Raw genomic sequence first — 18,224 nt, forward strand, 5'->3', positions numbered from 1 at the left:
GATACAGGTAAGTTGCGGCAGCATCAGAATTCCAGGGTTTGGATAAGAAAGCTTAAAGTTTTGCATACCTCCTGAAGCTGAAGTAACTTTTCTTCCAATGCTGCAAATTCACTGCTTTTCTCTATCAGCTGTTTGTGAAGCTTGATCATTTCTACATTGTCTCGAATGCTTAGCCTCCAAAAAGCATTTTTTTTCCCAAAAGAGAAAATCATGGTAAGATTTTTAATAAAGTAAACACACCTTGTAAATTTTGTCTTGAAAATTGTAGTCTTGAAAACTGGTTCCTTGTAGCTTTTTAATTCCTAACACAGCCAGGGGAAAGTGAGCGTGGCCAAAAGTCAACTTAATTTCTTTTTCTTTAAATAAACATTAGTAAAGGTAAAGGTTTCCCTTGACATTAAGTCCAGTCGTGTCCGACTCTAGGGGGTGGTGCTCATCTCCGTTTCAAAGCCGAAGAGCCGGCGTTTGTCCAAAGACACTTCCTCCATGGTCATGTGGCCGGCATGACTACACGGAACGCCGTTACCTGCCTGCCGAAGCGGTACCTATTAATCGACTCACATTTGCATGTTTTCGAACGGCTAGGTTGGCAGGAGCTGGGACTAGCAACGGGAGCTCACCCCGTCACGCGGATTCGAACCGCCGACCTTCCGATCGGCAAGCTCAGCTCAGCGGTTTAACCCGCAGCGCCACCGCGTCCCTTAAATAAATAAATAAACATTACAGATAGTTAAATAAATCCATCCTTCACTGGAAGAGATTTGAACAATGCTAACTATTTAGACGTAATGGTTTACGCCATTAAAATGTGGTAAATGCAGTAGCGAAAGGAATGACCTGATATTTATAATAGGCAGATAATTTGTTTTTGCTATCAAGCAACTCCCAAACTTTTGCTGTCGGATAATTACTTTTTACTGGCGTTTTCTCCTGGAACTTATTTCCCTCCTCAACTCCGAAAGTAGTTCCAAGGCCAACGATTTAACATTTTACACAGATAATACTCTGAGACTGGTATTCAAATAAGCTGCAGATGTATTTTAACACTGGCCAGCTTGACCGAAATTCTATATGGCTAAGAATCTGTTATCTATTTTCCTTGCTGAGATTCAATAGCAAACTCACAATTCAATCTTGTTAAAAGTCATTGCCCGGCTAAATATACGTACGCTCTCAGAAACATAACACTTGGATCTTATTATTGTTGTTTTTGCATGCACATCAAGCAAAAACAATTTTTTAAAGGAAACTCCTTAAATGAGCCTAAGTGCTAATACCAAATCAAGCAAGATGATAAACATAAGAACAGAATTTCACATCTTGAAATACACTGTTTTTCCCGCAGTACTTATCTGCTATAGACAGATTGGAAAAATTGTTCCACTGCTGGAACCAGAAATTAGACTACAAAGCTTATACATCTGTAAACCAGCTGAAAACTTGAACTATTTCCCCCCTCCCCTCCTTTTTTAAAAATATATTCTTTCTATTTTCTGAGTCCATTGTGTTCTGGCATTGCCCGGTCAACAGTCCTGATGGAAAAGATTAAGAAGCTCACAAACCAGAACTCCTGCCCAAGAAATGAGTCTGTTGTAGCCTTCAAATAAATCGTTGTAGCAAGTTGAGACAGCATCACCGCCTGACGCTAAGTGCAAAAGCTAATGCAATGTTGTGTTTTTATTAATCGTGCCTTTCACATCAAACAAACAACTTGCATGCCTTCAGAAAAGATTTTACAAGACCTTCCCTTTATTTTTAAATAAAAATTTAAAAAAATATGTTTATAACCTGCAGATGTTACCCTAATAGCTCTTCGTTATCAAGACTGTCTAGATATTCCACAGTATCCATTGGTCAGGTTCAGATAAGGCAGGAAACCATTGTAGTTCAAAGTATATAAGAAAATGGCAGCAAGCTCCAGGCCATCATTAATGGTTTCTTTCTCAAGAAAAATTACACCTAACTCCAACCCTTCTTTGCTCTTCAGAATCAACCAAGGTCCAGTAAAAGGTGCTCCTAGTTGGACAGTTGCCATGAGAGCAATTCTCTATTGTATTGTTTTACATTTATGCACATATTGTTTAACAAATGTACTTGTAACATTTCTATGACATTTTTGTTTTCTATTTTTATGTTGTGAGCCAAGGCCTAGTTCACATATAATGCTGGCCATGTGGTTTTGTTTTCTGAATTTGCACGATAGGCTTGGCATAATGAGAACCAAGCTACTTTGAATTGTACAGTCATACAGTTTAAAAAAAAATCCTGGTACAGCATTGTGTATCTCAGTGTTTCTCAACTTCAGCAACTAAGATGTATGGACTTCAACTCCCAGAATGCCCCATGAATCTGGCTGGGGAATTCTGGGAGTTGATGTCCACACATCTTAAAGCGGCTGGTTGAGAAACACTGAGATATCTGATCAGTCGTTATGAAAGTCCATTCATTTGGCTGGAGTGAATTTGCTTTCACTAGGGCTGCTGGTACTCCCATCAAGATAGGGACCTTAAGATGAACATTGGTCACTAAGAAGAAAATCCTTTCATCTTCCAATGAAAGTCAGAGAACACATATACTGAGCAACTGTAATATCTGACTCTAATTTGATCTGATGACAATTCTATTTTATCCTACCGTTGGCCTGTTGCTTGCTGCTCTTTCAACTGAAGGAGAGTTACTTCAAACTCTTCTTCTTTCTTCCTTTTTTCACTTCTTAGCATTTCTACTGTAAATACCAACTCTTGATTTTGTGTCCGCTGTGATTCAAGCTCATTCTCTCTGCAGTACAAAAGAGCCAGTTTTCCCAATGAAAAAGCAGAAAGCTTAAACTTAATAGACATAATATATAGAAGGAAAATCGTATGTTTAGATGGGGACACAAATGCCTAAGTGGTTTATTTTTCTCAAAGAGCAGAGCCAGTTATTCTAAAGAAGCAATTGGAAGAAGTGGACAAAGTTGGAAACATGGGTAAAGATTTTACTGAATCACTGAGCTATTAAGTTAATGTAATAATGGAAGAAACCATGTTTTTCCCAAAAGCGCTTCTTGATCAACAACATGTCAACACTTGTTCAACAACATGTCTTTTCCAAAACTGCCATAACTGGAAAAAAAAAGCTGAAATGCATAAATCATGTCACTGCCATGCAGTGGGCTTGATCCATGGTCATATTTAGAAAAGACTCATCTAAACTATCATCTGTTGTGAATTACAATTGTATCTGTAGATCACTGCAATTAATAGCAATTACAGTAGTTGCTTTTTACAATGACCAGTCAGTCATATTAAACAGGAATCTAACTCTCAGAACTTTTAATATGCATTTAATCATGGCACTTATTAAATTGATTTGTATTATTGGATATATTGTTAAATTGCTACATATACGAATATTTTTATCCCATCCGGTTATTTTGAGCCAACAGACAACCTCAAGTGGTTCTCTCCAATGAACCCTTCCTAGCTCAGCTTGTTTGCTGAGGCTACGAGGATACCTTAGAATGCCCAGTAAATACACAACATCTAATTTCTTGTGATAAACTGTAGTTTCATATATTTTAAGTTACCTTGTGAGAATCTTGACCAGATAAATGGGATATAAACAAACAAATCTGACACCTATTACACTATCTACCCATAGATAGATACAGTTCCACACATAAGCATGCACACATATTTGCACTATTTATTATTCTAATTACTTTATTCATGCTGGCATTCACTCATGAAATCTTGCTTAATCCTTGGGAAGACTGAACTTTATTAAATATTTAAGACAATCAAGGACAGCCAGCGTGGTATAGTGTTTAAATTGCTAGACTAGGACTGGTGAGATTCAGGATTGTTTGTTTGTTTACAATTTAAATTCTAGGGCATGTTGTAAGGATTAAAGGAAAAATTAATACATGGTTCAAATCCATCCTTAGCCATAGAAGCTCACGGGTAGCTTCGGGACAGTCACTGTAATATACTCATGAAAAACTCTTCTTACTTTCCCAAACTAAAGACTGAACGGATTTGAAAATATTTAGAAGAGTTTCCAAAATCCCACAACTACCTCTGGTCGATTGTTACAAGAAAGCTTTGTTAGGATGTTTAAGAATCTCCTCTCATCCCCCCAGTTTACTTTTTCAGGTGAAGCTGGGTAGTGACGTGATGGAATACTTAATAACATCCTTGAGGTAGGACTCATAACCTGATGCGAAAAACTGTAATGGACAGAAAAGTCATCATCCTCAATGCATCACATACTAATAACAAATTGACTAATGAATGCAAAGAGTCAGATATCTAGATGATTAACACAATGTCCTTATTTCTTTAGAACATAGCCTCCTAAAGCAGTCACAGACCCTACCACTACATTTATGGAAGTGATATTGTGTTCTCAAACTTCACTACATTTCCCCCACCCTACTATGCATGCTATAAATCCTTTCTGTGAACTGACTACAGTTGGTACCTATTAACTTGACTAGGCCATATATGACCTGAATTTCTGGGATTATTAAAGGTAAGTGACAGGTGCTCAAAGTGGTGATCAAAGGAACAGGGAGTTTATAGCTTTACCAAGTTGTGAAACTGGGGCCTGCATGTGTTTAAAACTGGATCACTTTGATTTGTAGGGATCCTGGCAACATTCAACACCCAAAGTACACTATCCAACAGGGCCTATGGCTAGAAGTGCTAGTATTGGCAAGCCATCTTGAAGTCCTCAGTTCACAAAAAAGCACCAGTCACTGTGGTGCTCTAATATCCTTCTGCTATTGAATATGGCCATCACTGTATTTATTAAAAAGCTGAACAACCAAACAAAACCAACCACACACAGACAAAAGCTGCTCTTCTGTTGTGGTTACTAGTTTTCACTTTACAATTTTAGCACTTTGGAAAGACTGTATAAACCACAGTAAGGAAACAGATAAAATACCTTTGGCTAACAGTCTCCCCTGAGTATGTAAACTCACTTCTTCCTACCACAGTACCTATGGTTATTTCCCTTGGTACCAACCAGATGCCCAACTCCATTCAACTTACCATCCTTATCAGTTTTGTTTCTGTTTTAATTAAAAACTGAAAAACTGTTGTGCTGTACAGCAACAGTCCAGCATCATATTTATGTGAAAAATGCTTCTGGGTCCTGAACAGGTCTCAGAGACATCTTGATAAAATAAAAAGAGTGGTGGCTTCCACTCAGGGCTTTGTTGGGAGGGTGATTACCTGTCCCCCCTCCCAAAAAAGACAAAGGTAAGTTGTGGAGAGAGAGAGCATCCTAGAGAGATTGGGATGGGCAGAGGAGTAGAGAATAACCTCACCAGTTTGACTTCTGGAAAATGGGTGCTCTGTATCAACCATACCCAACAAGGCAGCCATTTTGTGAATGGGCAAGACCACCCCTCCATAACAGCCATATTTTTGGAAAGTAGCTACAACATGGCTTCAACATTCCAATATGTCCACTGAACCCCCAAAAGTCAGGGGGCCTTGATGCAAACCAGGATCTGCTCAATAGGAATACATACATATGATCCAACTATTCTTCACAGATCAGATGGACAGAACCTATTTCTAAAGAAGTAAGAACACAAAGTTCTGCTCACAGTGGAGGACTACATGAACAAGTAAGTGGCAGATATGTATGGAGGGTTATGCCTAGAGTGCATTTAGCAGACTCGATTACCAAAAGCGAATTGTGAGCATTGCTTCAATTTTTGCCTTCCACAACATATGGAATTGCAAGCAGGAGGTGGCATTGGTAATCAATGTCACAATCAAGGCAAGGCAGAAAAACTTATTCCAGGGGGAGATGCAAGGAAGACATATATATTCTCCCAATTTCTTTGCCTTGCTTAGTCAACTGGTGCATTATAAAAGTTTTAGCCATTTTAACACCATTATATGAATGATGAGAAACCAATCAGCTGGACCAATGTGAACTTTTTACAGGAGAACCCAACTTAAGTGAACAGGACTTGCCCATTCTAAGTTTTTACTTTTGTCAAGAAGATTAACAGGCTGATAAGAGGAGGAAAAAGAGGAGGAAAAAGAAGAATTTCAAAAAAAGCCATACAAGTCTTTTATCTCTGCTCTTGCTTCTTCAAGTAAACTGTGTCCGTACTTGGGAGGCAACTCATCAATGTTCTGCAACCTCATCCCTAGTAGGAAAGGTAGGTGGATGGAATGAAATAAACAGAGAAGCACATTTATTGACTGGGAAGTCAACCCAAGATGATAAAAAGCAATTGATAGACCATTACCATTATCAATCTCCTTTATATTGTTAAGTAAAATGCTTGAATGTGAACACGATACCCAAGAGGACATCCTCTATCCTCTTAAATTCTGCAGCACAATTCTTGCCTCATCCAAACCCTAAAAGGTGGTTGATTCTAAGGGGTGCACCCCATACCACTCAACAACTGATAGGAAACCTTGGCCGCAGAGAATGGGGTCCAGACCCTGGATGAAGTAGATGCGGAAATACCTGTCTTCCAAACAGAACTCCTATCCTATGGGTGCCTCATATTTATGCATCTTCATGGAGGCAAAGATTTTTGCCCACATTTTTTTTCCTGCCTGTGAGGACTGGTGACATGACATCTGAAAAGGGTGGGACTGAAATTTCCATTAAAAAAATAAATCACGAATGTGAAACCTGTGGAGATTTTAATCCACCTACTTTAGTGATTATTGTCAAACCATATACACACAGATCAGAAATTTGTGTTGCTACACCTTGGTGGTTTGTCACTACATTTCCATATGTCTTTAAGAGACTTATGGGAGATGTTAAGGAAAGGTTGGGGCCACATGCAAACTTTAAGTAAGGGTCTCTTCTCGCTCTGCAAGAAGCAGATGTTAATCCACTACGTCATTTCCTATTTTGAAGCTGTTATACACAGAAGCTTTCTAGCCAGTATTTTCTACTCAAACTAGCAGTAATCATTCAAAGCAAGGAGTGGCAACTCCTAGGACATTTAGATAAAGCTGGGCTGGATGGATTGGGAGTCTTATAATAAGAATATTGATGCTGACTCAGCAGAAATGTTGACTTAGGTCTAGGATCTCAGACCTGTATTCTGTGGATCCAAGGGAGTTTGCTGCTGAACATCAAGCTCACCAGAGCAAATGCCAAACTCCTGGAGGCCTAGGAGCATTCAAGAAATTGTAGAATGTACATTGCCTTTCAGAAGAGGAAAGGAAAACCCTACTAATTACAAGAAATGATAAAAAAAAAATGGAAATGGAACTAATTAAATCAACCAACATTCATAGAATTAAATCAACTGAAATCTCTCTGATTAATATTGAGTTGCTGATGGGCTTAGTGTTGACATCGAGGACAAATGTTCCAACTGTCCAACAGCCTGACTGTGAAACTGTTTCTTGGGCATCTAGGAAATAGGTTTAACTTCTTACCTATTTGAAAGGATGGCAGTTAAAGGATCGTTGTAATCAAATACCTTTCTTGGTGGGCTCTTGGACTCTAACACCTTCGGTCACCTTCTTGAGTCCTGTGTTAATGCGTGCCTGGACGTAATTGTAGGGCGTGTGTCTATGCCCTTGAAGCTGAAGTTGCTGTTTGGTAGAAATAAGCCTATTGCGTATAATTTCATTCTGCTTCTCTAGGTCCCGAACTTTCTCCTGCAGTTGCTCAATCACTTCCTCCATCTCGACATCCTGACCCAGCCGCTTGAGGCCGCCACTGACCTGCTCTGCCTTTTTCTTGTCATTAACAAGCCGTATTAACTTGGTGGCCATTCTAAGGAGACATAATATATATAAGGGGGAGGGGGGAAATCAGCATAAAAAGCATTTTGTTGAGAGGAACATAATCACTGGGAAGACTTCAGTATAGAACCTGAATAATAAATTTCAGGTTTTGATATAACTATTATTGCCTGTGAAGAAGTCTTTGAAGTTAATTGAAACCACGGAGCAGCAATCTGCTTTATAGCACTGACAAATAATAGTTTCCTAAGGCTTATCATTTAAAGTTTAGTAAAGTGGGAAGGGACACATATTTACTCCATATGCTGCTTAAATGTGGAATGTATGACCTTCCTATGGAACTTTGTGCTCTGGTAAGTATAGTTAAAGATTCGGGATGTGGTGGGGCCACGTATAAAGGCTACAATTCCACATTATATTAAACTATCCAATGTATGTTTACAATATGTAACACATTCCATTGATGCCTTGCTTCCAGTCAGAATGCAAGAACAGGGAACAAAAAACATGCCATTTCTAAAAAATAAATGAGTAGGTGGACAAGGCAAGCTTTAAATTATTCACTGCGTCTTGCTGCATCTTATACTTTGCAAATAATGCTAACATACTTAGAAGAGGCTTAACAGCTAGTGGTTGAACATAATTGAATGCAGGAGGAATGGTTTTCATCTAATTTTAAAAGGATACAAATTTTTGCTTTTGGCATATCCAGAGTTGTACCTTTGATTCCTCTGAGTTTTGATAAACAGAGGGAAGCCAGAACAAAAGACCAGGGAGTGTGCAGGGGTGATGTAATACACAAAAACAGAAAATACTTGCAGCGATGAAGGATAGGGTCAGGGAGAAGGACTTGGCAGGCTAAGAAAGAAAAGGTGGCTTTGATGGAGGAGGGAAGTTCAAAACTTTACAAAATTGGTAGCACATCTCTAAGGGCTGTAGCGACTTTATAGGGAGGCATTTAATTTCTTTTTCTTTTTTGCAGAAATCCAGACAGGAGCCTGAAAATAGAGACACACTTCATCTATTTAAGGATTTCCTTTATTTTAGTATAGTAAACTCAGACTTTTTTCTTCAACAAAAAAGGACAAAAGCATACGCATGAGAGCATATTAAGCACTTAGAGATGTCACAGAAGTGACTTGCCGTAGTGAACAAAGATGGTTAAAGTCTAATGAAACTGAGCAGAATCTTTAAAACAATTTAAGAAGAGTTTTTAAAAAAAGGAAAAGAGTTAAAAACTGCATAAGGCGACCCCAACCTAATAACTATTTATTATTCCATGATAGGATACATTCTTCAAGTACTTCAACCATATAAGCAACATTTTAGGAGTCAACAAGGAAATCAGACCTTTTAATTTTATCCTCTTGCTTATGGGCATGCTGTTTTAGTAAGATGTTCTCCTCGTGCAAGCGAAGATATCGATCTTCCAGTTCCTCTCGGTTAATTCGTGAAACAACTTGCCGAAATTTAACATTTTGGGCAGCTGATGGTTCTGCAAAAGGAGGAGGAGGAATCAAGGATTTTTTTTTTAGGGTTACCATTAATGTTGCTGCTGGCAGGTTTCAGTTCAAGAAATGTTTGTGAGCTCCTCTGCAATGTCTGACTGGAAAGCTGGGCTTAGAGCAGAATATTGGGTTCATACATGAAATGGGTCCTTCCGATTCTCATGATTTCATGACATACCAGTTCAGATTCCAGCTCAGTGCAGAGGTTAGAGAGAATGGCCTTGAGGGACAGAAGGGAGAGCTTCTACCAAGGCAACTGTCAGATAAAAGGGGCCTGAGTCTGGGGCAAAAAAATAAAATGAGTACAGGTAGTCCTTGCCTTACAACCACAATTGGAACTGGAAAACCGATCATTAAGTGGTGTGGTCGTTAAGTGAGCATCACATCACTGCACCCAATTTTACGACCCTTTTTTGCCACAGCCATTAAGTGAATCATCATGGCCGTTAAGCAAATCAGGCTTCCCCATTGAATTTGCTTGTCGGAAGCCAGCTGGGAAGGTCGCAAGTGGCGATCATGTGAGTGTGGGGATGCTGCAACGGTCATAAGTGCGAGGACCAGCCATAGGTCACTTTTTTCAGTGCCTTCAGAACTTCAAACGGTTGCTAAACGCATGGTCATAAGTCAAGGACTAACCTGTAAGTTATAACCCCCTCTCTAGTTCATATGAAGATAAAAGGAGGGAGGTGGGCAGCACATTCAGACTTGCAAGATTCTCTTACCGTAGCTTATAATATAATTAAAGTAGTATTGACCTACATGCATTGGTTTCCTAGTCTGATCTACCTTGAAGGGCTGACACTCAGACACCAAACAGGTAACCTCGGGGATCCATACATCTCTTTAACCCTCTGTGAGGATGTAGTCAGTATAGTGAAAGTCAAAATGAAAGGAGGCTAAAGCTTGCTTCATGCTAAGCCCAAACAAAAGAAATGATATTTATCTACCCTCTGAGTTAATTTAGCAGGAGAACCTTTCTACAATAAAGACACTAAAGACTTAGCTGGTCAGTATTTCTAATAAGGGCCACACACCTGAGTGTCCTCCGAGGTTTAGACCTACATCTCTCACTGGGAGATCTTCCGATGTCTCATCAGCTGCAGCAGACATGGTTGAACTGTGAATGACACAGCGCTACTAATTTCCTTCTCTGTTTATAAAATAAATGGCACACAATACAGGGCAAATTGCATGGCATTAAATTTTTAAAAAACAGATCATTACAAATGTACATGGAATACTATCACTTTCTTCCCACCACACAAAGGCTACAGCACCGGGAACAAACATTTGTTCTAGGTTTCTTCCTGTAAGGTATTTAAATAGTTTAAAAGCTTTTCACTCAGGAGAGGTACTCATCTAGCCTTCTAAGGAATATCCCTGGGACTGAATACTAAAATAGAAAGAAAATCGGGTGCTTCCAAGACCTGATTTGTGTATAATAGCAAGAAATGGCCATGTAGTGATAGCTAAAGAACAAAAGAAAATGTACGAAGTAGTACTGTATGTGGAAGTGGTGAAAGCTAGTATAAACTCCCTTTAGCTATGTTTCCTCTTCTTGTCTCAGGCATTTAATTTCTTTGGCTTAGTATTTCTTTTCCTTTCTTATGCTCCATGTAGTGTTTCTTGTTCTGAAAGGGAGTAACATGATGAGTGGTTATTTTTACTCAAGATGGGAAGAAAAATTTTAAATGAGCTCACCTGGAAAAGTAACAGTATATTCAAGAATTAGTATTTGTCAAAAGAAGCTGCAAGTTTCTGCTTACATTGTTATACAGAGGTAAGAGTTGGGTATGTCAGAAGAAACATAAAAAATAACTTGGATGCAGTGGGGATGGGTGATTTCAGAGGTGTCTGTGATAAAGCACACTATGTGGGTGATGAATGGTCATGGACTGAATACAAAAGTGGGTGGCCAACATGAAAAAAAACAGGAAATATAGAATAACGAAGAGTGAACCACAAAACAAATATAAGAAAGAAGAGTAGATGGGTTAAGAGGAAGGGACGACAGAGAAAGTCATAGTTGGATGGATTTGATGAGATCCCGAAAAAGAGACAGGTAAGAAGTTTACAGAACAAAAAGCACCACACGTGGACATGATGGAAGCAAGGATTGGCAAGAACAGAAAGGTATGGAGAAGTGGAGTGAATAGTGTATGTATAACCACAGTTTAATTGCAGTTCCTGTGCTAATTCCCACTCTTTTTCTGCACTTTCTATAAAGTTCCTTACCCAAAAAAGGAACACTTGAGATATTTAGGGGTATATACAGTATATATGTAAGCTATAGTAATCCTTCTCATCTGGCTGCATAAGAAACTGCATACATGGAAACATTTGCATCTATTTCTGCTTGACCACAGCTGTAGTATCCTTTGAAACTGACCAGCTCTGGTTAATTTCCCTGACAGCTTGTTGAAAGAAGCTATCTTTAAACTTTGATTTATGAAACTCGAGTAAACCAAAGTTAAGGGCCACCAGTTCAAATAGAACAGGTAGCTTTTCAGTACAAGCAAAAGACTAAGTTAGTTTTAAACTATGGGAATCAGCCCTCTGGATAAAATTTACTTCTAAAGAAAAATTCATGGTGTACTTCCTCAAATCAGCTGACAGACCTAATTTTATATAATATACTGACAGAACTATGCCAGTACATTCTTTTCTGGACTTCCCAGGTTTCAGACGTCAGGCTGGTGGAAAACAAAAGGAAGATACTTTCAGCTCCCCTCCGAGACTCTCAGGTAATACTTTTCTTATTACCTTTGAGGCAACAGGTGAATTCTTTTTCTCTCTCAGACTGTTTACCATTTATAGTTTTGGTGATTTAACACTGTATTTCCCAGCTTGAATGAATTATCACTTAATCATGTTGCTTGTACATGTGTGCACACGTGTACCTATTTATGTTGCTTGTAGAACACATGGATAAATGCATACCCATGTGCGCATATATTGCTCTCATACATGTACCCAACCTGATGGGTTTGACTATAAGATGTTGTATTCCCTCAAAATCCTGATACACCTGAAGACCACCAAAAGGGAAAGCATGACTGACGCACACAAGTACACATGTATTTATACTAGCAGGTAAAAATACATGTATTTGATGTTTGCTTTGTGTGCACATGCATCAACCTTCCTCAACATACCCTATGGTTATATTGGACCGCCGTCCTCAGGGCATCTACCTACAGGACCAAGGCTGGTTTGGACGCAGGAGTTCTGAAATTCCCATAATTCCCATCAGGACATACATCCAAATGTCTATTTAATGGCTGCATTTTATTGCCTTGCTATGGCGTACAAAGCTTTCGGACAAATACATGACAAAAAGCCCTTTGCAGGCCCTGTTCAAGCAATCGACTCTTAGCAACCACTGCAAGACTAAATGAATGGAATACCTGTGGGTATAAATACAAATCATGCGTGTATATACACATGATATACCTAACATATAAACACATTTATACACACACACACATATGAACATACACCCCATTTTATACACACAATTATATATATATATATATGTGTGTGTGTGTGTGAAAATACGCAATATATATATACACACACAAAAACATATTATATATATTTCAACATATCCCACATTTTATACACACACACATATATAAAAATACACAGTATATCATATATATATATACACACAAACACAGATACAGTGTATATATATATATACAGTATATATATACACACACACACACACACAGAGTGTATATACTGTGTATGTGTATGCGTCTGTATGTATGTACATATGTGTACATATATATATATGTACATACATACATACATACTGGTTTTCCCAGCAGTGATGCATGGCTGTGAGAGTTGGACCATAAGGCTGAGTGCCGAAGAACTGATGCTTTTGAACTGTGGTGCTGGAGAAGACTCTTGAGAGTCCCTCAGACTGCAAGGAGGTCAAATCAGTCAGTCCTACAGGAAATCAACTCTGACTGCTCATTGGAAAGACAGACACTGAAGCTGAAGCTCAAGTACTTTGGCCACCTAATGCAAAGAGAGGGCTCACTGGAAAGGACCCTGAAGCTGGGAAAGACTGAAGGCAAAAGGAGGAGGGGACGACAGGGGGTGAGGTGGTTAGATGGCATCACCGATGCGATGAACATGAATCTGAGCAAACTCCGGGAGACAGAGGAGGACAAGAAGGCCTGGCGTGCTGTGGTCCGTGGGGTCACAAAGGGTCGGGCACGACTGAATGACTGAACAACAACAACATATATACACACATGCACATGCACATCTTATTTATATTACGTATATGTGAACATACACATCATATTATACACACACACACAGAAATTATACATATGAAAAATAGTTGATCATATACGCACAGCACAGCTTATATATATAAACCTACAATATACAGCAATTTATTTTTATACATACACACACACAAAACCTCAGTTCTTACTGCCTTCCTTTTTTAACAAGGGTGGCGTATAAATCTTTCAGAAAAATACATAAAGCATCCACAGAGAGAGAGAGAGAGATTATACATCAATCAATCAATCAATCAATCAATCAATCAATCAATCAATCAAATATATTCGCAGAAAGCATCACATACATAGGCTGTAGCCCATCTCTTTCCGCCGGCCTGGTCTGCATCGCCTCCTCACTGCCACCCTCCTCCACAGACCCACCGGCCCCGCTCACAGCCACCCGTCCTCTTCTTCCTCCTCCTCCTCCTCCTCCTCGCTCGCCGCCGGTCCTTCGTCGCGTTCCCACGTTAGCAACCACCTGCGTTGCTACCTCTAACGTCACTTCCGCCCGAGGGCGAGTTTCCAAAGGGATGTAGCTTCTCCCCATTGCGGTGCCTTCTGGGAGTTGTATTTCTCTGGAGCAGAATCCTCGCTTCCCCGCCGTGGGACGCAAACTACGCTGCCCGTCTTTCCGGGATTTCACTGCCGGCGGAAGCTGCGCGGGGCGGCTCGGGAGTTGTGGTTCCAGGGTCCGGGGAGGCTGATCTTCTGGGAAGGAAAGAGAGAAGCGGTGTTTCTTGACAGGTTGGGTGGGTAGGTTGGGTTGGGATTTTTGCACGTGAGCAAGAGCAACAGAACTCGTAAGGATAGCATGAAGAGGACTCGAGCGGAGGAAGTAGAGAAGGATGCGAAGGTAAAGCTTAGCAACAAGCAGCCCCCGAACACACGTGCTTGCACAGCACGGGCGCCCCTGCCTCCAACCCCGAACCGGTGCGCTGCGTTGGTTAAGCCAAACTCAGCTTGCGAACTCGGCGTGCCCATCTCGGGTTTGCAAAAATTCTTCCTCGAACGAGATGGTTGGAAAGAAGAAGAAGGGGAGAGGAGAGGATGCATGCATGCTCAGGGCATTCAGGCATCAGATGCAGAGATTAAAGCGTTGGACTAGAAATGCAGAGACCCAGGTGGCAATAGAGCTCGCTCACAAGGGGGACCTTTGGTCAGGTTGCTGTCTCTTAGCCTGCCCTACATTGCAAGATTGTAGTTTGTGGACAGTGGCAGCGGGAAGGTTTTGGAACAACTGATGTTGTTGGCTAATATGACTGTCATCATAACAGCAATGGTAAAAATAATGCCATCATCTCCTTAAGGCAGGGTTTCTCAACCAGGGTTCCGTGGCACCCTAGGGTTCTGCAAGAGGTCCCCAGGGGTTTCCTGGGAGATCACGATTTATTTAAAAAATTATTTCAAATTCAGGCAGCTTCACATTAAAGAACTGTGTTTCATTCTTTATTTTTAGTTTAAGGACACTGTTCATGCATCTATACAGGCCTACCCATGAAACGAAGATAATAATTTTGTAACTTCCGGCCTGACTTTGAGCCTGAATGCAGGGGGTCCCCGAGGGCTGAAAAATATTTCAAGGGTTCTTCCAGGGTCAAAAGGTTGAGAAAGGCTGCCTTAAGGAGTTGAGGGCAGACCTATAGCTTCAGCCCTTTGGAATGCTAGGGAAGGCATGCCAATCTAGCACTGCTATTTCTGATTGTATTGGAATAACAAACTTCTGTCTAAGTCTCTCCCCTACCTTCTAAAAGAATACATTGCTTAATGATGCACTTCCACAGATAATTATTTGGAAATACATGGCCCTTAATGTATTTTATTCTCAGGCAAATTTGGGTAAGGTTGCAATTGTTCAGATGACCTAGTGCCATTCCAGGCAAGACTGTAACTTTTTTACCCCATGTTTCCTAACATGTAAACTGCAACAAGGAAGAAATCATGGTTTGATCCTATTATTTGATTGTGTTTGCTTGGTTAATGTACTTCCATTTCTGTTTTCTTCAGAATTAAGATTCATTGTGACAATGGAGCCAGCTTGGTCTAGTGGTTAAGGCACCGGGATAGAAACCAGGAGACCATGAGTTCTAGTCCCGCCTTAGGCATGAAAGCCGGTTGGATGACCTTGGGCCAGTCCCTCTCTCTCAGCCCAAGAGCCAATCAGGCATGGTATGAGAGTTCTAGTCCCGCCTTAGGCCTGAAAGCCGGCTGGGTGACCTTGGGCCAGTCCCTCTCTCTCAGCCCAAGAGCCAATCAGGCATGGTATGAGAGTTCTAGTCCCGCCTTAGGCATGAAAGCCAGTTGGGTGACCTTGGGCCAGTCCCTCTCTCTCAGCCCAACTCACCTCACAGGGTTGTTGTTGTGGGGAAAATAGGAGGAGGAAGGAGTACTAGGTATGTTCGCTGCCTTGAGTTATTTATATTAAAAAAAAAATAAAGTCAGGATAGAAAATAAAATAAATAAAAATAATCTGGTTCTTACAGCAGGAGTTTCTGAGAGCTCCTAGCTTAGAGGAAGTAGAGTAAACTTGTTGGATATTAGTTACAAGGTTCATTCCTCACACTAAGTCATAATTTTAGCAAGTTGTGTCAACACAAGATTTGGTTTTACAAGCCATAAATGATGGCTTGGAATGTGAAGTTTGGCAACTTCAGCTTGTTCAGGAAACAGTGTTTAAGCAAATCATAGTTTCACATGAAGTGCTAAATCAGTGTGAAATTACAGATTAGACTGGGGAGATGAATTTATGTCCTATTAGATGTCATTGAACACTGATAATTTGCCTGGTCAATGGTGAAGCTTCTAGAAGTTCTACAAGAGGGCTGCAGGTTTCACATCTCTGGAGTAGGACGTAGTGTTGTCTTCCACGTGGCTTCCTGCTTTTTTCTGAGCAAATGCGTAGGTGGATAGTCAACATATTTCCCCCCCAAAGGCTTCTTTGGACAATCAGAACCTTATTTGGACAATATCAGAACCATACCCTCAAGAGTCCCTCTTTTGGGGGAGATGGGCGGTAACAAAATTTGAATAATAAATAAATAAACCATGTTATGCCATGCCTGAAGAACGTAATCTGCCTCAGGAATGAGATTCTTCCCATGTTGGATTTGATGATGACTTGAGGAGGGCTTTGGAGGAGAAGAGGGTTCCCAGAGCCCTCAAAGGTCAGAACCCCATGTCTCTTTTTGTTGCAAGGAGACAAAGGTGAAGAAAAATGTCCATTCTTCAGTAGACAAAAGAGGAGAATATCAATTGAGGTGATTAGAAAATGAAATGTCTGCAGACTGGTTTTATTCTTGATTTTCAACTGCGTTGGGTTCTTTTGCTGGTTCATATTAAACCCTCAAGGTGGCTCGTTGGCTAATATCACTGTGCTAGTGATATTTATTGGCATAGCTTATATCCCACTTGCTTATTCATATTAAACTCTCAAGGTGGCTTGTGTGAGCCCTTCAAGGTAGACCAGACTAGGAAACCAAAATCACACATGCTAATACTACTTTTATTCTAAGCAACAGAATCTTGCAGAATCTCCCTTCCCTCCCTTTATCTTTGTGAGAACTAGAAAGTGTCTTGTCTGAGACATTTACGCATGTTACAATTCTGGCCTGGACCCAGATTTCTTTTATCTGACTGCTGTCTTGGTAGGCGCTACTCCTTCTGTTCCTCAAGGTTCTTCTTCCCATTATACCTTGCTTGCTAAATACAACCACAAAAACGTAGAACTTTGGATAGAGAAAATTGGAACAATGGAAACACAACAATGAAAATGAAATTAGGAGAAAGAGTGTCTTGACTGACCTTGGGAGTTCGTTCAGATCAAGACCAAACAAACCCCACTGTGGCTCAGCATTACATTGAACAAAATAGCTAGACATAAGGCTAAGCCAACAGAGAGAGAGACTGTTTATTGGACAAACCATGGGGTCATGTTTAGCCGCAATAAGCCAATATCATACATAAAAGGGTTCTATAAGAAGACAGTTCCTTGATTCCAAATCCTCCCAGGCTTTTCCATGTGTGATACCTTTTTATCTTCTTGCACCTATGTGACTTCTGTGTTAATACACACACACACACACACACACACTTATATCGTACAGACAGTTCTGCCAATGAAAATTGTCTGCTCAGGAGGGGCCAGGATGCTATGCAGTTGGCCCCCAGTGCTATTACGGAAGACAGCTTGTTGAGAAATAGCGCACGTGGGGTGTAATGCATCACCTATAGGTTGGAAACAATGCACTGATTCAGGAGGGAGAGCAGATGAAAGGTAAGATGGAAAGCATGGCAAATGTTCTCTGTTTTAAAATTCATCACGCCGATGCTGGTTCAAATTGCCCCAGTTGTTAATGCTGGAACCATTACAATAATGGCCTTTGTAAATGAAGGAGAACTAACACACACACCCTTTATTACCAAAGGGGTAATTTTCTCTTCATCTGTAATGGCAGCAGAGTCTCGTATTGATCAGCCCATCAAGATACTAATCCTTTGTAAAATTACTTGTTATAACTGGAAATGTGTTAATCCAAATCAGCCTGTGTCCTGACTTTCTGCTTGCTATTGAGTGGAGGCCACTAGATGGTTTATTTTTCATGATTTAAACCCTTGTGCCCTCAATAACTGTTGGATCTTCCTCGGCGAGGACAGGCGTGGTGTGGACAGGCGCTTAATCT

The 18,224-nt window shown here is 40.4% G+C and overlaps 2 protein-coding genes across 12 annotated transcripts in view; one reads left to right on the forward strand and one right to left on the reverse strand.

Moving 5' to 3' along the window:
- The window catches only part of RPGRIP1L (RPGRIP1 like), a 60,022-nt gene extending 46,097 nt beyond the window's left edge, over window positions 1–13,925 (reverse strand). For 3 of the 6 annotated variants that reach the window (XM_063313199.1, XM_063313198.1, XM_063313200.1), the window contains exons 1-7: window positions 13,854–13,925; window positions 10,276–10,358; window positions 9,084–9,228; window positions 7,466–7,764; window positions 6,073–6,157; window positions 2,635–2,778; window positions 69–174 (exon numbers count right to left, since the gene is read on the reverse strand). In XM_063313199.1, coding sequence (XP_063169269.1) covers window positions 69–174; window positions 2,635–2,778; window positions 6,073–6,157; window positions 7,466–7,764; window positions 9,084–9,228; window positions 10,276–10,358; window positions 13,854–13,894 — 903 coding nt within the window. In that variant the 5' untranslated portion in view covers window positions 13,895–13,925. Of the gene's footprint in view, window positions 1–68; window positions 175–2,634; window positions 2,779–6,072; window positions 6,158–7,465; window positions 7,765–9,083; window positions 9,229–10,275; window positions 10,392–12,214; window positions 12,270–13,853 lie in introns of all 6 variants that reach the window. The other 3 variants (XM_063313197.1, XM_063313196.1, XM_063313195.1) reach the window with 3 other exon arrangements.
- A 354-nt stretch (window positions 13,926–14,279) lies between these two features.
- Window positions 14,280–18,224, forward strand: part of FTO (FTO alpha-ketoglutarate dependent dioxygenase) — a 189,915-nt gene continuing 185,970 nt past the window's right edge. For all 6 annotated transcript variants that reach the window (XM_063312839.1, XM_063312843.1, XM_063312842.1 and 3 more), the window contains exon 1: window positions 14,280–14,401. In XM_063312839.1, coding sequence (XP_063168909.1) covers window positions 14,360–14,401 — 42 coding nt within the window. In that variant the 5' untranslated portion in view covers window positions 14,280–14,359. The remainder of the gene's footprint in view (window positions 14,402–18,224) is intronic.

This window comes from Candoia aspera, chromosome 11 (genome assembly GCF_035149785.1).
Source record: "Candoia aspera isolate rCanAsp1 chromosome 11, rCanAsp1.hap2, whole genome shotgun sequence".
Lineage (NCBI taxonomy): Eukaryota > Metazoa > Chordata > Lepidosauria > Squamata > Boidae > Candoia > Candoia aspera.